The 21737-nt window shown below is 40.9% G+C and overlaps 1 protein-coding gene across 2 annotated transcripts in view; it reads left to right on the plus strand.

Annotated features, from left to right (window-relative positions):
• The first annotated feature begins 664 nt into the window (after positions 1-664).
• The window catches only part of txndc11 (thioredoxin domain containing 11), a 30807-nt gene continuing 9734 nt past the window's right edge, over positions 665-21737 (plus strand). Inside the window, exons 1-9 of one of the 2 annotated variants that reach the window (XM_007904900.2) lie at positions 665-839; positions 5426-5642; positions 6147-6244; positions 6658-6787; positions 11021-11114; positions 16200-16312; positions 17766-17963; positions 19972-20749; positions 21313-21458. In XM_007904900.2, the coding sequence (XP_007903091.1) occupies positions 700-839; positions 5426-5642; positions 6147-6244; positions 6658-6787; positions 11021-11114; positions 16200-16312; positions 17766-17963; positions 19972-20749; positions 21313-21458 (1914 nt within the window). In that variant the 5' untranslated portion in view covers positions 665-699. Of the gene's footprint in view, positions 840-907; positions 934-5425; positions 5643-6146; positions 6245-6657; positions 6788-11020; positions 11115-16199; positions 16313-17765; positions 17964-19971; positions 20750-21312; positions 21459-21737 lie in introns of those variants that run through there. The other variant, XM_042340948.1, reaches the window with a different exon arrangement.

A 21737-nucleotide genomic window follows, 5' to 3' on the forward strand; every position in this document is an offset into this window, starting at 1 on the left:
GACGTCTCAAAGCAAGAATTTGCTCGGCGAAAGAAGACGTCGGAAAAAATTCTGGAAACAGTTTTTTCCCCCAAGTTAAACCTTTTCCCCCCACTCCTAAAACAAACCCTCACCTATATTGGCATGACACAGGATTGGGCTACTTTTGGGCTACCGCTGCGTGAGACTTTGGGCTACAAACGTGTGAGTTGGTGGGAGGGGTATGGTGCGTGTGCGTGAGCGTGTGATGTTGTGCGCCTGCGCGGAGCCGGACTGGCTGTCCGTCCGTCCGTCGCGACCTGTGACGGTAGGTCCCCCCCCAAGGCGCTGTGCGCCTGCGCGGAGCGGCCCGGCGCGCGCTGTGACGGTTGGTCCCCCCCCCAGGCGCTGTGCGCCTGCGCGGAGCGGCCCGGCGCGCGCTGTGACGGTTGGTCCCCAAGGCGCTGTGCGCCTGCGCGGAGCGGCCCGGCGCGCGCTGTGACGGTTGGTCCGCCTGCTGGCTCGCTCGTTCGCGTGTCCCTCCTGCTGTTGTTTTAGGGCAACGGAAGTGCTCGGGGAGGAGACGTGGCGGAGCGGGGTTCGCTCGGCTCGCGGCGTGAGACACAGAGCGAGCGAGCGAGCGAGCGCGGGGGCCAAGCCCACGGAGTAGCCAGCGCCTAACCCTCCCCGTTATAAAAGCCCCGCCCGCCCCGGTTCCTCCCCTCCCGCCCCGGGCGAGGGATGCTGAGGCTACAGAAGTTGCTGAAGCGCGAGTGCGTGTACGCCGGGAATGCGGTGTGCCAGATGGCGAGGAGACCCGAGCTCGTGTGCGGAGCCATCGCCGTCGTCTGCACTCTGGTCACCCTCAGGGTCACGCTCAGGTAACAGCCCCGCCGCTTCCGCCCACCGAAAAGCACAGTCACTACACGCAAGGGTCGAGCCTCGGAAAGCGCTCTGGGAACGTTTGGAAGTGAGGTATTCTATGTATTTGTCTTGGTCAGCAGCCAGGGGTGGAGACCCAGCACCGTGCCGGACATTTCCATGCACCCACCAACATATATAAATAACTGTGTGCCTCTGGCTGCCCTGCTTCGCCCACAAAATATACAGTCACTGCACTTTATAGTATATTCTGTCAAGCGCTTTGACACGTCTTGAAGACACGTTAAGTCGCTGTATCAAATGCAATTACTACACACGGAAATTCTAGAGACAGACTGTTAGGATGGAATGCGAACTCTCTCCCTGGAGGGCTGGTTCCTGATTACTAATTACCGAAAGTGTTTACCTGGAAAGAGCTTTGGGACGTTTCGAAGCTTCTGTACCATATTCAAGGATAATTGTGTATTACTATATAGAACTGCACCGTATTGCTTTTATTGGTCCAGATTTCTCGGTTCTGTTAGCACCTTTTGCGGCTTTCACCGTGCTCACTGCAGTGAGTACTGGTACCTCACTACAGGCCACGCCAATTTGGAAAACATTTCATATCCTGCTGCCAAAATAGTGACATTTCGGAGCAGGTTCAATGTACCTTGTTAATTGTTTTTTAATGCATTTGTTTGAAGGAGCACTGTATGTTTTAATTCTCTTGGATGACTTTTTTCAAATTACAAATCGTGGTGCTCACTGCTGTTTTCTCTGGTGGGCACCTGATTGAATCCGATGTGAATGGTCCCATCTTTCTGCTGGCAAATGTCAGCTCAATTGGTAGCGCTCTTTGAGTCTGAAGGTTGTGGGTTCAAGCCGCATACCCCATTGAATTTTGAACTCACAACGTGGATCAACACTCTGGTAATGGAGCTCAAAGCACTTTTGAGGAAAGTGTAGTTGGTGACTGCATATTTGTAGGTAAACACAAATCCAGATGGTTGATACCTGGATGCTGTACTTATTTACGAAAAGGTTAGACGAGAGTTAAACTTAAAAACTACAACATACAACATAGAGCATTTAGAATTTCCCGCATTTTGTGGCAGTTTTTGCTTGCAAGCATCTTAAATGAAAAAAACACTGTTACACAGGTAAACTGGATTGTCAATAAAATAACCCATTTCTGTCACAACCCAGTCCTAAGAGCAAGTTATTGTTTAACAGAAAATAAACAAAAGCTTTTCCAAGAGTTTATGTGACTTGATAATACTACAAAATGCTTGTATGTTAAATCTTCTACAGTACTAATTGCAAAAAAAGCTAATTTTCCTCTCAAAGTGGTGTGAATGTTCCAACCTGCCTTTAAATCTAAACTTCTTGAGTGTTTCTGTTGATTCTGTTGAACTGAATCTTAATGCAGTGATCTGAAACCCAAAGTCTTTGTTATTCAAGCTTAGGTGTAGATTATACAAGTGGTGTCAATTTAAAATAAGGATTCTATTGTGACTAGTTTTTTATATCTATATTCTTTGTTAAAGGTTATAGAATATAATATGAAAGTACTTGAACTATTTGTTTTTTAAAACTGTTGGTGACTTGAACCAGACAGGTTGAATATTCTAATTGTTGGAAAGCTTTCTTTCATATGTTTGCATATGTTTGAAATTGTTACCCAACTTATATAGACTCTGTAAATGCTCCTCAGTTCACCTGAACTTGTTTTATTGGCTTCTCATTTTAAGCTTTGGAACATAGTATTGGGCACTAAAATTATAACGATAAATAAAAATTTGTAATTGTCTTTTCACTTTGGATGAACGTCTTAAAGATTAGAATGTCTTAGCACTTTACAGAGACTGAATGGAAGCTCAAGTTGGTAATGATGCTGATCCTTGCAGTTGATTTGAGATGTTATTGAGACATCTCAAAATGCTTCACAGAATATACTGTGAAGTGGTATGACTGCATTTTGTAGGTAAAATTATCCAAAATTGAGTTAGGGAGATGAGAGGGGTAGGGGAGGTGGCTGAGACGGTCAGACATGGATCTTCAGACACGTTTTGAAAATTGGTGCTAAGTGCGAGGCGGGGGGAATAAAATCACAAAAGACCTAGAAAGGTGGAGCAGGTTATTTGCTCTGGAATGTGCCTTGTCCAAATACCGTATGTTATTTTTCAACTTAAAGTTGCCAGTGAGAACTTAAGGAACCAACAATGTGAGGTGTTTATAGCCTTGTTCAAGTAAATTTGTTGGTATTAAATGGCATATTTGTTTGACAAATTCCAATATGTATATTTTTTTCTGTACACGATAATATGTGATTTTGGCTAAATTGTACTGTGTCGCTGTATGTTTTTCACAAACAGAGTGGTTAGAATATAAACCACCTGCTGGGAGTTGTGGTTGAGACAGAATCCATGTTAGCTATCTCAGGACAACTACGTAAATACCTAAAAAGGAGTATGAACTACAGTGGTCTGGGTAAAAGACGGGTAAATAGGACTAAAATGATTTCTCTTAAAGACATGGCACAGATAAGATTGGCCTAATGGCCGCCTTCTGTGCTGTAAATTTGTATGGTTCTATTATGTAATCCATATTTTAGGGGTGAAAGTCCATTAAATTTGTTAGTCCACTCACTCCACATTAAGATCTTAAAAAATAAAGTTAGTTGCTGAACTTAGAGCACACAGAAACTGTGGCAAGTTTGAGGATAAGGGTCAGTGTATCCTGTGACGCCTTTATTTGAATGGTGGAATAGTTACAAATGTAATCAGGAAATCTACCCGCATCTGTTGACTTTTGGATTACGTGTACTTGTTAGGTTGCCTGTGCCTATGTTTTCTGATTTGCAATATTTGCATAAAATATTCACACAATTCTGCGGTTTATTTTACCTTGTTTGCTTTTCTTAACAGCAAGAGCGGTATGTCAATTTCAGGGAACATTAATTTGATTTTACATATTAGGATAAAAATACAGTCAAAGCTGTTTTCAGCACTTGGGACTGGACCAAACGGTTCGTTAACCATGCCTGAACATTAAAAAAAAAGATGCTGACAACTTCTGTCTCACCTTCCATGCTGTATCATTCCATGTAATTCTTGGTAATTCCCAATTTAGTCTATTCCTTTACTCCTCTGAATACTTCATGCTCTACCATCCCTTAAGTCTCTCCCTCAAAATTCTTATTGTCTACAACAAATCCAAAACTCCCGCACATATTTTCTCCCCTATCCTCCTTCAACTTCTGTTGAAATCGCTTTTGCATCTTGTCATCTTTGATTAAGCCATCTCAGACTGTCTCTTTATTTCCCTTACTCAACTCCATCCTTGCCTCTAAACAATTATATTCAAGTATTTTCTAAGCATTGCACAGACAATACAAAGCTAAAAGTCCCAAGGTTTGATCCCTGAAGCCATTTTAATTACCAATATTTTGCTAGCTCAGGCAAGTAGTTTGGATTTTTTAAAAATATGGACAAATTAACTTATCTGGAGAAAAAAAGAAAAAGCCAACCAATGCAAGTTGCTTGATTTTGTCTTTTATATATGAGAAGTTTTGTTCTGTTGTTCGTGGTATTTGTCAGTTTAAAATGGTTTCACTAGGCATTTGGTGTTGTATGTAAAATCAAACCATATAAAAACAAATCCAGTCCTTCATGTGACTTTGAATAGTTACAGTATAGTCTTCACCCTCTATTGCTGGGTGGTGCTGTGCACTTTTACTTCGTGTTGCAGGCTTCATTATGGCCACCTGCGGGTGCTCCATGTGCAGTGAAGAAAAAATAGAAAGCTATAATTCTAAATAAAATTTGACCTGGTTTAAGTTTAATTTTAATCATGTGCCTTTAAAAACTTAATTTCCTTGTTATCTATTTATTACCCTAAACTATATAACCTGCATATTAGATTTATCCAAAATTATTTGACCTTGATTCCATCATTGTTGTCAGTCAGCCTGGCTTCAGTTGGTAACACCCTCGCTCGCCCCTGAGTCAGAAGGTTGTAGGCTAGATTGACACTGCAGTGCAATGCTGGAGTGTGCTGCGTTATTCGAGCTGCTGTGCTTTGAATGAAATGTTAAATTGCAGTCCTGTCTCTTCAAGTGGCCGTTAAAGATCCCACAGCACTATCCAAAAAAGAGGAGAGTATCTTGCAGTGTCCTGGCAAACATTGTTGCTATATTGCTAACTAAATGAAAATAGATGCACAATTTTGTATGAAAATAAAACTTCAAACTATAATTTAATAAAACTCAATATTTTTTGTCACTTGTACAATTTCTCAACTACCCTTACAATTTTAAAATGTTATTTAACTGTTACTATCCAAAAAATCCATCCAGAAAGGGCTAGTTGTCAAGTGGATACCTGTGTTTATATTGCACTTTCAGCTTTTACAAGCTTTAAGTGTAGAGCAAAGTTGCCCTGCTTCTCTATTTTTTTTAAAAAAGTGCTTTTGCAGATTTCCAAATTGTAATTGTTTTTCTGATGTTAATTGGAGGTTATATAATTTATAATCGACTATTTCCAGACAAACTATTAAAAAGAAGAGGCATATTTGATACAGAAACTTTTTTTTTACTCCACAGTCGAGCAAAAGATGTTGTCAGAATGGCTCCACCTCCTGTTAGATTTTTCTCCCACAACTCTCCTGTTATTGATCTGTACATGGGACAACTGGACCATATGGAAAGATATTGCCATATGTCTGAAGTTACTTTCGTTATGTTTTATGCTCCCTGGTGTGGGGAGTCTATATCTGTCCGCGGAGAGATTGAACAGATAGCAAGAAAGCTTTGGGATCAGGTGAGTGTCAGCTTTTGATTATTAACTTTCCTTTGCAATAGCAAAATCTGAGTAACAAAATGACCAACCTTTGGCTCGTTTAGAGTATAAACACTGGCACAAACTAGTTGGGCTCAATGGTTTCTTTCTGAGAGTGTTAATGGCCTTGCCCAAGTGAACATTCTTATATGTGACCCTGGATACAGATGGTCAACCCCTGGCTCAAACTGACTGTTCTCTCACCCAGTATCCATTTACACGTTCAAAGGTTGATGAGTAGCATTTAGAATAGGGAACCACATTGAAGGATATTAAGGCCTTCTGCGGAAACACAGCTTCAGGAGGGATGGATAGAGTGGGAATCGGAGGGATGGAACGGGAAGCTTTAATATAATCTAGGAGCACTATTGAAAAACAACAAACAATTTTACAGAAAGCTAATTGAAGTCCGAGGTGTTGATCATGACCTGACCAAATGGCTGATGCTTTTTTTAAAACAATGACTGCACCTCTTCTCTGTTCCAGGTATTGTTTCTTGCTATAAACTGCTGGTGGCATCAGGGGAAATGCAGAAAGCAAATGAATATGTTTTATTACCCTGTGATCCACTTATATCATAGAAGGTAAGAAATAATTTATAAAATATGTACATTCCCCAAACCATATGGGTAAACCTTCAACTGAAAAACCTAATGGAAGAATAAGAGTTCAAATCTTCATGAGGTACTTATTTCAAGCTACTGATGTCATGGCCAGTTTATCTACTCCTCCTATGTACCTAAAAGTTAATTTCTTCTTGCATGTTGCTGGTAAATTTTGCTGATAGATGATTTAGAAATATAACATTTGTTAAGGAGTTGATCTTTTGTAGGGTCAATGTCAGTATGTTTTTCTTTGCTTGTATCGACCAAATAACCCACATTGTATACAAGATATCTATCCCATATGGGGTTATACCTTGAATGTTGATACAGGTATTAGATGGATGTGAAACTCCCATAATGCATTGTATAATGGCCATTTTGTTTGCTATTAGGTTTGGACCTATTGAGTACAAAGGGCCTCTCACAGCTCCTTACATTCAGAAGTTTATTCGACAGGTAATGAGTCCACTTCAGTATATCCCTACTCAAGCCACCCTGCTGGACTTCCTTTCACATTATGAAGTAAGTTATTTTTTGAAAGATTTGTTTTGCATTTATTGGATGTGTGAAGACATAATTAACTTAGGATAGCTTTCCAAATACAGGGCAATCGATTTATAATCCCCCCCCCACTTCCCCTACTATAGTGCTGCTTCGCCATACTCAGCTTCTCACACTAACTAGTGCTAAAAATGGTAGACTTCTAGGGTTATCTGGTCAGCATTGTCGGTTGTAATGTATGTTAATATCACTACCTGTGCATTGATATGTGCGGGAAACTCAAATAATGTAACTTCCTGTGTCTTATGTTCTTTTTGTGCATAGTGCACATACGCAGCAAAATGACATCACTGATGTTCAGAGACTGTCTAAATGCGCCTTTTGGGTGGCTGTCTCAATGTGCTTCACAGGATTTACTGTATTGTGAAGTGATTGTGTATTTTGTAGGCGAACATTATGGAAATTCTGTTTCAAAATTATTAGCTTTTCAGTATCTTCCCTTGTACTGTGAAGGTGCTTCTCAATCAGATCCATTTTATTTAATGCTAGTAACAACAACAACTACTAAATTACATTTATAGAGCGCCTTTCACGTCGGAAGGACGTCCCAAGGCACTAGGAAGACCTGTTCTCCATAATTTCACTTCTTTATAGTATTCTGCCTTGGTTCAGTTGAATTCAAGATCACTAATAGTGGCAGGTAATCACCATAGTTTGTACTAATAGAAGATTTTAATGCAATTTAAGGTGGAATAGTCTTTTTTAAAAAATCCTAAAATTATAATGGAGTCTAATTGGGAAATCCAGCATAACTTGTATAGTGTTCATATATCACCAGATTTTCAACTCAATTCTGAGGTTCTTTGTTCCCATCCACAAAGTATTTATTCCAAAAGAACTTGTGTAATGATTCAGTTCCACAGGCGAAGTGTGGCGCAAGGCATCAATCTTTGATTTTTGGGCTTGTAAGTTCTTGTTTCCAAATCATTTTAATTTCCTAGCTGGCCACTAGGGGGAGATCAAACATTAAAATACAAATCTGCAATCTTCAGGAGTGCTGCTGGTCCTCCAAAACTAGGTTAACATTTGCTAGTTGGTGAATGTGCATGGGTTCCAGAAACTGGTCTGTGGGTCATTTGATGAGTTTGATTGAGCTCATCATTCAGGTTTATAGATTGTTGTATGTCTACTTAACTATAGATCTGGTCAAATCTCCCTAGAAAATGTGTGGAACTGATACTTGTATATTCTTACTGGTGTCTAATCAAACCTTAACAGTTATTAATATGCATGGACTCCCAAGGGACCATGGTTATTAATATTAACACTGGTTTCACTGCAACTGTCAATTTTCTGTCAAGTTGTGAAAAGATAGGAGGAAGCATCGTTACGGTGGACACATTTTTTCAATACTTTTTACAATAATAATAATCAACAACAATAAAATTACATTTGTATAGTGCCTTTCACGTCGGGAGGACATCCCAAGGCACTGGACGGTCAACGTTTGATCATCCTTGCATTTGATATAGGGCCTTATCACATCTTTCAGACCTCTCAAAGCGCTTCACAGAATATACTGTAAATGAATTGATGTCCTGGCCAATAACTCCCAGATAAAATTGGTCACTCACATCATGGCTATTTGGGGGATGTTGCTGTTGTGAGTCACTACAACAACAACTTATATAAATATTTATTTTGCTTTTTTCACGACACTCTACAGTAAATTCTGTGAAGAACTTTGAGATGTTTTGATGACATGATGCTTCGTACAAGTATATTATTAATAATAAATAATTCATAATAAATGCTTATATGAAGCATCTAATTGCTCACATCTAACCATAACCGGAAAATGTGTCTCTTATTGTAACATACCTAACACTATGGAAATGTTCCTAGGGCATAATGAATGGATGGCATTTTTATTCTATCTGTCTCATTCTTTTCATCCTGTCTGTCTCCCACCCCTGTCCTTCCCCTGCAGACTGCGTATTGCTAACCACAATGAGTGCCCTCCCCCCCACCTCTGCACCACCTCTATCCCCCACAGCCTCCTGCAGGCTGACAATGTCCCACTAATTTGCCGCCTCTTGTCTTAGCGTGCGCATCTTGGCTACTGCTCCCCACCCGAGTTGGCCCTCCCTCAAAATGCCGCCCTCCCTACAATTCTCCCGCTCTGTCCTGCTCTCTCTCTGCCCTCCCCGTCTCCTATCTCTGCTTGACCCCCCCCCCTCTGGCCTCCCTCTGCTCCAGCTTGTAAATCTCCACCAGGCTCATCGTGGCACTCAGAGTTGGCTGTCCAGCGGGCACAACAACTGTTCCATTCTGCCGCAAGCCACCCCAGACCCAGACCCCGGGGGCTAACCTCTCCTCCCTCATTCGCATCCCGAACCACCCTGCCAACCAACCCACTATCCCCTCCCATGCCACACATCCCCCTGCCAACTGTCCACTCCGCATTGGGGTTCAAAATGTCCGCTCCATCTGCAATAAGACCCTGGCCATCAATTATCTCATCCTCGATGAGAACGTTGATATTATGGCCCTCATGGAAACCTGGATCACCCCAGGTGACACCTTCCCCCTCACTGAGGCCACACCACCCAGCTATACCTACCACCATGCCCTATGCCCCAACCTCCGTGTTGGTGGTGTGCCCTGTCCCCTTACTCTGCTGGCTCATTCCCCTCTTTCGAACACCTTACCCTCTGCCATCCTTCCCATCTCTACTAAAAATTCTCTTAATTTACCGCCCCCCCAAAATCTGCCCCCACCTTCATCTCTGACATCTCCACCCTCCTAGCTTCCCTCTGCCTCTGCTCCGACTGCCTCATCATCCTAGGCGACTTCAACCTCCACTTCACCCCCTCTTGCTCCACCTCCTCAGACTTCTCTCTCTCTCAATCTCTCCCCCCACATCCACTCTGCTACCCACGCTCAATGTCACCCGCTCGACCTGGTGATCACCCAGCGTCTCGGATGTCACCATCACCGACAAGGCCATCTTTGACCACCATTTCATCTCCCTCAACTCCTATATCCCTCTCCCCACTGCCTCCAAATCTACCACCATCTTCTACCGCCCGTGGAAGAACATCTCCCCGCAATCCCTCTCCGCTGCCCTGGAGTCCTCTGAACTCCTCCCCCTCTGGCCCACCTCCCGCACCAACCCATCCTCTGCGTTTACTCTCCTCCACAGCACCCTCTCCATCATACTCAATGTCCTTGCCCCCCCTCACCTCCTGACCTGCCTCCTATTCTTGATCCTCACCCTGGTTCGCCAGCCGCCTCCGCTCGCTCAAGGGCCAGGTGCGGGCTGTCAAACACACTTGGCTCAAATCCAGCCTCATGGTCCACCGGCACATCTGGCTGGACCACATCAAGACCTACCGCTTACCTCAGCCAAATCGTCTTTCTACTCCAGGTTAGTCCTGGAGGCGAAGGGCAACCCCAGGCTCCTCTTCTCCACCACCAACTGCCTCCTCCACCCTCCCGCCACACCTCGCAGATTCTTTCCTCTGACTCTCACTGCGAAGAAATGCTGGACTAACTCGAGTCCAAAATCGAAGGTATCCGCTCAGCTGCCACTGCTCTCCCAACTTCCACCCACTCCCTACCAACCTGCCCGCTCCCTCCGTTCAGCGGTCTCCGGCCTGCTCCATGTCTCCTGCCCTACCATTGGTGGCCGGGCTTTCAGCCTCTCTGACCCCACACTCTGGAACTCCATCCCACAGTCCCTTCGCCTCGCTTCCTCCCTCGCCTCCTTCAAGGTCAATCTCAAGCCCCTCCTCTTCAATCGTGCCTTCAGTCACCCTTCTGCCTTCCCTCACCCCTTCCCTTCCCCCATGCATGGGTCCTGACCCCTGACTGTCCAGTGCCTTGGGACGTCCTCCCGATGTGAAAGGCACTCTATAAATATAATTTTATTGTTTTTGTTGTTGCATTTGCTTATGATCATAGTTTCCATTGAAGAATTATTGTTGCAGAGGCAGGTATTTTACATATGTTACTCAAGACTGCTATTAAGACTTCTACTTAAGAAGGCTATTTGCCTTCTCAAATAAATGGAACTGTTGGCAACTCAGTTCAGCAGATGTTAAATTGCACCTGAAGAAAAAAAACACTGAAGCTGGTATGATTCCGTATTGAGTTACATGTTATAGAGAATTATTGCTTTGGATTACCTTCATGATTGGTGGCATAAATATATTTCGCATTAGGTTGGTAAATCGCTTTCTCTCTTCACAGCCAGGTATTCTTGGATATTTTGAATTCAATGCATCACCACAGCCTCCAGGTTACCTGACGTTGTACATCTCTGCATTGCATGCACTAAAAAGTGGTAAGGATCCCTTTTCCCTACTACATTAGCAAACGTGTGCGAAATGAGCTGAACAATATAAGCTCAAATCAGTTTACTTTTAATAAAGGCTTTTTAAAAAGAAAATGATCAGTTTTGCCACTGATACAAGAAATATCTTTCTGTGAATATTTTTCTCCCCTGTAGGATGTAGTACTTTAATAGGTGGTATTGTTAATTGTGGTAATAATAGTCAAATCTGTGTCCTCTCGCTTGTGAGGCGAGCACACTAACCACTACGGTACAGGTCTCCACAAATAATTCTCAAATGTGTGCAATAGGTTCAGTAAGGGTACAGCATTCATGTGAATGCTACTTTACAGTGAACTCCATTGATCAGTTTTGTTCTTTTTAATGTGCTTGCTATTGGCTTAAGTTGTATCGTAGGTATTTTATTAGAATAGAAGTTCTGTAAGATTTGCTGGCTACTAAACTGTTGCAGTAAGAGGTTTTGTGCAAATATTTCCTAACTTTGAAAGCCAGCAGTTTCAGAATGGGAACAAGAATATACATCACTTTTGCTTTTAATGCTGCTGTCTGTCAATTTTTTAAACATAAAAATTAAACCATATGTTTGTTGTATCTTATGCTTTACTGTATAGTTTGTGTCTAGTCCAGTGGATTATACTTTACTTTGCCCTTTATCATGCACAAGTACAGAGGAAAAGGCCCTTTTATCATTAACATACACATGGCTTAGCCCTTATCATTTTCATCTACCATTCTGCTCACATTAGTTAACCGGAAACTGCAAATGAGTCACAGCGTCTGTTGGGTGTGTTGCTGAGAAACTGGCATTCACTGAAACAAATGCAATGTAGCACTGTACTTCTTAATTTTGGAAGATTTGGAAATCTTCCTTTTCTGCAAACTGAAAATTGTTCTCCTTGTAGTTATGGTAACGGTTGTGTTATAATCAAATATTCACTGCACAGTTGAATGCTTAATTTGCTTCTATATTCCAAACATGAGAACAATACTTTTTAAAAGGATCCAATCAACGCTCTCTTAATGAAATGCAAACTAACACAGCAGTTTCCTGTCTTGACGCATTTCATTTTCACTCCTATGTGGTTTACTGCATGGTTCAGAGCAGCTTTGTTAGCAATGAATGAAGAGTACCCGAATCAAAATATAAAATTGCAGAGCAATTCAGAATCCTGCAACAGAAATTGCAGCACTCTCAATTTGTAACCCATACAGTTGCCCAAACTACATAGGAGTGCTTCCTCACACATTTTGTGGAGTGGTCAATTTTTCATTCCGTTTCTGTGGAAGGCGATTAAAACCAACAAATCCCTTGGGACAAAGGAACTGAACCTCAAGGTATTTGGGAGACAAGAGAGGAGACTTGTGCAGCAATGACAGACATTATGAGAGAGTCAATCAGTACTGGGGAGGTTTCAATGGATTGGAAGCAGGCAGATGTTTACTTTCCATTTTCAAGAAAATAATAATAATCCTTGCATTTGATATAGCTCTTTCACATCTTCTAGATGTCTCAAAGCGTTTTACAGAATATACTGTAAAGTGAAAAGTGACAGAACTAAACCTAAAAACCATAGACCCATTAATCTTTTAACCATGAGCCCATTAGTGCTTTCATCCACTGCACCCGAGACTCTGGAACCCTATCTCAATCCCTCTTTGCCTTGCCCATCTTCAGATCACACATGAAAGACTTTCTCTTCGACCCTGACTAGCGCCAACAATCGCCAACCTTCTCTCCTTGGATCGGTATCAAGCTCATAGAGGGGTATCAAATTTTAAATAAGATTGAAAAAGTACATCTAGATCAATACTTTAGGATGCCCCTGTAGAACAAGAGGGCACACGTTTTGTGTTGTAAATTGCAATTTCAGAACCAACACCAGAAACGTTTTCTTTACTCAGGGGTAATTAACAACTGGAACATAATAATAATAATAATAGTAATAATCCTTGCATTTGATATAGCGCTTTTCACATCTTCTAGACGTCCTAAAGTGCTTCACAGAATATACTGTAAAGTGAATTGACTGCATATTTGTGGGCGAACGCGGCAGCCAATTGCGCACAGCAATGTCCCACAAACAGTTGTAGATTGAAAATAACCAATTTTTATTATTTTGTTTTTTTGGAGGGATTATCATTAGGCTCTGTGTGGAGTAAGGAAACTTGCCCAAGATTTCGCCCTGACTGGAATTGAACTCAGGTCACTTGCAAAGCGAGTGCTCTAACCACTGAGCTACCGGACTCCTTTGCTAGGAAAGGAAGTTGAGGCCGGAACACTCAGTTAAAAAGCAGCTTGATGCTGTGATGGGGGGGACAGTAGGGTGGATGTTCTGGAAAGATGAGATTGGATGGGTTGAAGGCCTTCATTATCGATCTTGTGAACACTTGTTTAATTAGGTCCCCAACTCTGTTATCTGTGTTTGTTCAAATATCCTCAGCAGTCAAATCTTGATTAATTTATTTTATGTATGCCATTATGATTCATTTATATTAGTTGCTTTAAGATCTGGATTAGTCAATCTATCTTTTACAGTCAGGAGATTTTTAGTTTTAATTACATTAACTGGGGAATGTGGACCTTGCTTTTGAACAGCAGTGTGCTTTTGCTGATTATTCATTTCTGAGCTGTCAGGCTTTTTTTTAAATAAAGTCTATTCAGGCAAAGATACTTGGCCTTGTTAAGTCCTACAACCGCTTCCCACATACCTTATTTAAGAAATACGCTTAAAAGTTCTCTTTCAGTGCAAACTCTTGTGCTCTAAACTCAGTCCTGACCACCATCAGATTAGCATATTCTGGTGTTCTTTCAAGCAAATGCATTGCATGTTTTGCTATAATTCTATCTATCCAATGTGAACACATGAATAAACAGCTGTAGATTTATTTAAAGCTTGTCTGTATTGTATGTAATTGCTAATGTTCTTGCACGGGTCCTGATCCTTGGACACAAATGATGGATCTCTTGAAACAAATTCAAGGTGATCTAGTAGTTTTGCTTTCTATATAAACCATTTTTTTCTGGGTCATTGCAATTATAATTGCCGGACATAGAGAGTTTTATTTGGTCGTCAACTTGTTAAACGTTTAAACCAGGGTTGATGTAATAATTTATGCTGGTATTATCTGGCTGGTGCTGTATTATTCAATCAGTTAGATAATTACATTGTTAGCAAAGAACCACAAGTATTAGATGAGTAAATGTGCTACTTTCCTAACTTTTTTTTCTCATTGTGGTGAGGTATTTGACAGTTACACAATCTGCTCAGTAATCTGCAATTGTTATCTATGACAATTATGTATAAAATATGAAGAAACCTGATGTCTTCAAATGCATTAAAATTTGTTTGACTTTCTACTAGATAATGATTTGCTAAATGCATAAAGTACTGTTGGATTTTTGCCACCTTTGTACTAAATTCTGTGTTCTACAATAACTTGCTTGTAACAGGACACATATACAGTATTTCATTTCTAAGGTTGTCTTGATTGCAGCCAGCTGTTTCCACTGCTCAAACTGTGGTTTGACCAACGTACTTGTGTCCTGAGGGTAACTGAGGGGAGAGGAAAAGACTACTCTCATATTAGCAGATCTCTTGAAGATGTTAATGTCAAACAGCATCTGTTTTTGATGCTTTTAGCCATCTCTCCTGAACACCCTGGAGTATCTGTCTCAATGGACCTTTCTTCTGGGATTTCCTTTTCCTCCACCTGATTAGAGTAATCAAATTGGAAACCTCAGATTTCACTGCAGTTAAAAATTCCATCCAAAGAATACCAAACAACTCCTGTACCCCTCTATTTCCTTCCCCCTCATCTAATTGAGGGAAGTTCTATAGCTTAGTAATTAGCGTACTCCACACACCTCTGTTTATGTTGCCGTAAGTAGCAGCCTGGTTGTTAGTCGATTGGCGGATCGGTTTTCTGGGGGTAATAATTCCTTCAAAAAGAAAATTTAAAAAAATTATTTGGTCACTCAATCCTTAATTATTTGTGAAACACTGCTGTGCACAATTAGCTACCCGTATGCAACCTAGGCGTCAGGTTTGACCCCCAATTATCCTTCCCCACATCCGGTCCCTCACCAGCACCGCCTTCTATCACCTCCGACACATCGCCCGTCTCCGCCAATACCTCTCCCCAAAAGCTACTGAAACCCTGGTCCATGCCTTTGTCACCTCTCGGCTGGACTACTCTAACGCCCTCCTCACCGGTCTCCCATCCACTACCATCCATAAAATCCAAATCATTCAAAACTCTGCCGCCCGCACGAAACTCCGCTCCCCGATCCCCCAGTCCTGGCCAGACTGCACCGGCTGCGTATCCCAGAGAGGATCGATTTCAAGATCCTCACCTGTGTATTCAAGTCCCTGCGCTCCTCTGCACCCCCCGACCTCTCTGACCTCCTCTCTCCTCAAAACAGTACCCGTTGCCTTCGTTCCTCCGGGTCTGGCCTCCTCCTCATCCCCCGAGTCCTCCGCTCCACCCTCGGCGGCCGTGCCTTCAGCCACTATGCCCCGAGGCTCTGGAACTGCCTTCCTCATTCCCTTCGTCTCGCTCCCTCCCTTCCCATTTTCAGGTCTCTGCTGAAGACCTTCCTTTTTGACCGTGTCTTTGATCACCTTCCTCCCCCTCCCCCTGGCCTCTCCCCCTCCCCCTGGCCCCTCCCTCTCCCCCTGGCTCGGTCCCGGGATCCGTTATTGTAAAGCGCTCTGAGACGCCGTCCGGCGTGGAGGGCGCTATATAAATCCAAGTTGTTGTTGTTGTACTGCTTTTTGCCCACAAAATATACAGTCCATTCACTTTTCAGTATATATTCTTTGAAGTGCTTTGAGATGTCTCGAAGACGTGATAAGGCACTATATCAAATGCAGGGATTATTATTATGAGACACGTTATCTATCAGAACAGGTGATGCACAGGCCTCTTTGGAATTGAGCATGTATTTTTGGTTTGTTCCTGAAATCAGAAAGCGAAGATGGAAATTGTACAATATTAACCAAAGAACATCCTCATCCTATCTATTTCACCTCCTAAGGCTTATGTTTTTGTTTTCAAACTATTTTGTACCTTCAGATTATCAAGGAACAATTCGCTTTGGTGTGATAACAAGCAAGAAAGTGGCAGAAGAGATATCTGTGACCAATCCTGGAACCATTTACATGCACAGACATTTCAACTCCTCTTTAGTAAGTAATGCTTAATTTCTAAGTAGTCTATTTCTTAACTTAAGAAATCAAACTCTGCATATCTTGATTCAAAACACAGCAGCAAAATTACATTTGTGTAGCGCCTTTCACGTCAGAAGAACGTCCCAAGGCACAAGTTCCTCTCCAGTCCAGCCCCCCCCCCCCCCCCAGAAAGAAAAACTATGGACCGATAAAATACGTTGCATGTAGGAAGGAAGGAGGAGCTTGTATTTTTAACGTAAAATATATCAAAACATCTCCAAGCCCTTCATTGGTAATTATTGAGTGCAATTTTTTAGACTATTGTGGCAGTCATCTGCACCAACAAAATCTCACAAATTGCCAAAGTGTTTTTGTTTTCAAAATATTTTTTACCTACAGATTATCAAGGAACAATGGGTAGTGACCACTAATCATCTAAATATGTTATCAACTGTTGCATATTGTCTGCAAAACAGCTTTCCGAAATAAAAATATAATGTTACTTTCTTTTTTTATTAACCACCTGTTTCCTTTTTCTTGTTTTAAAAAAATAGTATTGATGGATGTTGGTTACTGCTACTTCCATTTGTTCCAAAACCAAGTACTTTTTTGATGGAATTAAATATTAATATTTGTGAAAAAAAAGTATGTACTAAAGCAGGTGGCTGAGACTCAGTTTTATCTTTCTATCTTAAGTTTTCACAGGAAATAAAGTTAAGTGATATTTACAACCAGTAGAACAGGAACTGATGCTTGTTGACAGTGTAAATCACTGCGTAGAATTACTGAACTAATTTCAAAGTCTTAATGTGGTTTGTTCCCACAAATTGAGCTTGAGTTTTGAGCTGTGTGTTGGAGCTACACTATATCATGCTATCATATTTCTGCCTTAATCAGAAAAAGAATCTCCTCTGCAAGCCTGAAGTGATTAATTTTAATGTAGACATAAGAGACTAAACGGTACTAAGTAAGTCATCAACCCTTTATGAATTCAAGCTCTTCTTCAACCTCTGGCAAGAATGGAATTATAATACAATTATCACTCATGCAAAATAACTATCCACTTCTGTGGATTATTATTTGGTGACATTCTGCCTGCATAAACTGACCTTATTCAGTGAATTTCAGACTTTCTGCGATTGACTTGTTAATTGCATTTGGCTTTTCTTTTTAACAAATAAAATTCTTTATATTCATTAGATTAAGGTCAAATGAAAATGCATGGGAAATCACTACTGATTGTGTCTAATATAAGAAAAATATTATTTCACATGTTTGCGTACATGGAGTGATTAAAAATCTAAACCTCCAAAATCTGCAACAAATTAACAGTGTTTGTTGTAAAAATAAACCAGGAAGTTAATACAACTTCCTGGTTTATTTTTACTTTTAACTTACCCGTGTCTGAATTAAGAATATTTACTTATTAACTTGACGCTGAAAATATTTGTTGTCTTTCTTGTTGCTATAGGTCTTTCCTCATGATTTAAATTTCACTGCTGTGAATCTCTACACCTGGGCTTTCGAGAACAGAGAAACGTTCATACGCTGGCTGAGGCCGCACGGGGGCAAGAGCCTCCTGCTGAACAATGAGCTGAAGAAAGGCCCAGCACTACTGCTGTTTCTCCCCTTCAACCCACTGCACGAAAGCCAGCCACTAATGGATGAAGTAAGAAATAAAAACAAGGAACATTTTTTAAAAAAAACTTGCCCAACTTGTACAATAGAGCCCCGTTATAACATGGTAGTTGAGGGTCTATAAAATCCCACCAGCGATATAATGGCATGATCACTAATCTGCATGTTTTGGATTTCTGGGGTTCAGTAAATATCAGGGTTCACACCCTAGTCACACTATAAGAAATCTATCTTGAGGGGTTCAGAGTAGGAACTGTTTTGAGAAGCTTGTTTGGCTACCAGCTTTTTAAAAACTGGCTTGAATGTTTCACAGTTCACTAACAAGAAATATAGCCACTGCCAATCTGACTGCTCGCAACAACAACAAATTGCATTTATATAGCGCCTTTCACGTCGGGAGGACGTCTCAAGGCGCTGAACAATGAGGGTTTTGCACAAGTTGTCCTGCTCTTTCCTGAATCGCTACTGAAGAGGTTTATGGGCCTTTATTGGCTCTTCTGAGTTCATGTTGAAATTGAAGAGCACTTTTATGGATCATTACCACTCTACTCTGGGTATTGGGAATTCTTGGTGGGTAATTTTGTAAAGCTTAATGTAATAATTATATTCATGTGCAAAAATCCCATTCCCCTGATCATCCTACCTTGTTTTTGTTGCTAATAGTAATTTCAGGAAAATGAAGTCTGATTACTGAACTGTTTCCACTTAACCCATTAGTATAAGGTAATGACTAGTATAAGCCTGTTAGTTAGTTTGTCAAAATTATTTCTCCAAGTTTAAGTTTTTATAAATTTAATTAAAATGGAATTCAAATGTTATGTACCTTGTGCTATGTCAAGGAGGATAGCCAAGACTTTGGAGCTTGTCCATTAATAACCCATCACAGTTACTCATTGTTAACAAATGTTTTTAAATATATTGAAAGTGGAAACTTACCAACCAGGGAGATTAGTGCTTTTATTTGGAAGGGCAAGTCGTTGTTTAAATCTAAACCAATGGGATAAGTAAAAGGACAGGTCAGTGAGAGTAGATAATAAAAGTAAGGATGTAGAGTTAGCGAGCAGGAAGTTTGGCTAACATTCCACCCCTCCTTCTATTATTTAATCCCAGCTCACAAATGCTGACATCCACACTGCCAGCATCTACTAGCTGTACACATGATTAAACCTGCCTTGTATGGCTTGGTATTGCATTTATGCAAAACGTCAGCATGAAATACTGGGATCAAAGCATCACATGCTGTTCCTACAAAATTTGACTAAGACCAAAAATGCCTACTAGTTCTTATACTTAGAGTAGGTGTCCAGCTAGGAGGCCATGGAACAGATTTTTTTTAAGTGTCATCTTTTATTTTTATAACCAAATACAGTATACCAAATGTTTATACATTTTGCTAGATCTGGAAAATGACACTGCTTAACTGGTAAAACAAAAACCTTAACCAAACATGCAGTTTTTCAAGATAAAATTTGTATGAAATGAATCATTTTTGCGTTTTTTTTTAAAAAAAAACTTGAGAGCAATTGTACAGCTGAATATTGACTTTTTTTTAAATAGAAAGCCGTGAAAAAGTTGTTACCTCCTCTTGCTGCAATTTTAAACGCTTATGTATACAGAGAGTAAGGAGGAAATAGTTTGCCTCCAGGGAGAATACTGTAATGTTGGTTCTCGCCTACCATCAACTGCAAAACATTACAAAAGAGGAAGGTTTCTACACTTTAAAAATCTTGTTTATTCATTAACTAATAATAGTAATCCTTGCATTTCATACAACACCTTTCACATCAGGAGAATGTTTCAAAAAGCTTCACAGGATATACCATAAAGATTGATATCCTGTACTTTTCAGGGGTATTGTAGCTGTAGTTCAGAGGGAAGAGCGGGATGCCAAAGGCACGGCTTGCCAGTTTTGTTCGTGTGGACGTTGCTCATGTGGGCTGATGGTTTATTCCCTTACGTCCTCCTATGACCTCTGCGTTCTGGCATTTTGCTTCCTGTGATCCATACAATTGATTTTCCTTTTTCTCTCCTCCGCTCAGATAAAGGAAGTTGCTTTTCAATATCACAACTGCCAAAGGACCACAAATATTCACAGTTCACTACAACATACACAAGGTGCAAAGGAGTCTGACCGAGAGGATCCATCCACAGATTCGTCTCCACATCCAGTGGAAACTCACTTCTTGGCTAGGAAGTCTTGTTGTAATACAATAATGCTTCCCCAGTGTCATTCTGTGTCCCGGATGCACAATATCTGTGAGTTGTGCATTAATCACACTGTTAGAGTAAAGCCGAGAGTGGTCAGTATACAGAGATGTAACTTCATGGAGATGGAGGCAGCACTGGATTCATTCTACCTCAATGAACAATTATTTCTGAATTTAACGTCAAACAAGATGGAGTGCACCAATTTTTTAAGCTCTTATAGTCCTTTCAACTATTACAGTGCATGCTGCAGGACATTCAGCAGTCCACTTACTAATTCCAAAGCTATCCACACCCTTTCACCTTCAGAATTATTTTATAATGAAGAAACAATTGGGGTGGCTTCGCACAGTTCTTTTCCTCACGTTGAGGACAGTGCATCAACTCGTTTAGGTCTGCACCACAGTCAAATCAACATTACAGGACTGATCTGTAATACTAATAAAACTCTGAACTTCTACTTGCTGGATTCAAACTTGCACTGGAGTTTTGCCACTAGGTTAGGAGCCAACGAATCTGCAGATGTGAAAGAATTTGCTACAGTCGTTAACCTACATGACGAAGTTCACTATGTCCTTGACCAAAAGCAGATGCTTGATAAATCTTCTATTGGTAAGTACCGCTGCCTTCTCTTTTAGGAAGGAATGTCAGCAACATTTCTTGTGTAGAACGCTTAAAGCGTAGGAAAGTGATGTCAGTAACCAAATCTGACTCGGCTCTGCATATATTTGCCACTTACATATTCAAATTGCTCAGTGTTTCAAATGGAATGCGGAGGGACATGCCCTACTTAATTCATTCCGGAAAGATTGAGGTGCAGGTTGGCAAGGAGCTAAATCTCGGCAATCCCAATGTACAGTGGAAGTACTGTTTGAGATTAAGCAGTTAAAATTGCATGGCTTGAAATTGAGAGCGTTGTCTAACAATTTTTCAGCTGCTTGTCCATTAGGGGTTTAGCTTGCAGGAGCTGAGTGGGAAGAATACCTGTCTCCAGTCAAGTTTGCCCTGTATAAATGGGAATGAGCCAGGCTGCAGGTCTGTCATTAGCAGTGCCTTGGAGAGCTGTGAACCAGAAACCAAATAACCAACACTACCCCATCTATCAACATTCTGTTGCCAAGCACCTCTTAGAAATATCAGCTCTGTTTTAATACTATTTTTCTTATTTATTGCAGAAAATATTATTAAAAATTACAGCAGTGTGTACAGTCCACTGAATCGTCATCTTGTTGCTAACCCCAAAGCCCAAGCTCAGGAAGAACCTTTAATCACTGAAATAACAACTCAGATATTTGACAGCATCGTACTGGACCCTGAAAAGGTGAATCCATTTTATTGCTGATGCCTATGTGAGTTTCTATATTTGGGCAACAAATTGCTTTTTCAAACCATTATTCCTGTTGAAAATATCTTATTGCAATAGTAAATTTTGGTTATTTTGAAGTTAGTTTTCTGAAAGAATGGTGGAGTTAAAATTATTTTTTTCTCAAGCAGAGCTGAGCAAATGTGCCTAAGTGCACAGAGCTTTACTTTGCTTAAACTAAGCAACTTCACTTGACTATTAGATGAACTTAACACTGTGTATATAATGCAGTTTTTG

The sequence above is a fragment of the Callorhinchus milii genome, unplaced genomic scaffold, assembly GCF_018977255.1.
Source record: "Callorhinchus milii isolate IMCB2004 unplaced genomic scaffold, IMCB_Cmil_1.0 Scaffold16, whole genome shotgun sequence".
Classification (NCBI taxonomy): Eukaryota; Metazoa; Chordata; class Chondrichthyes; order Chimaeriformes; family Callorhinchidae; genus Callorhinchus; species Callorhinchus milii.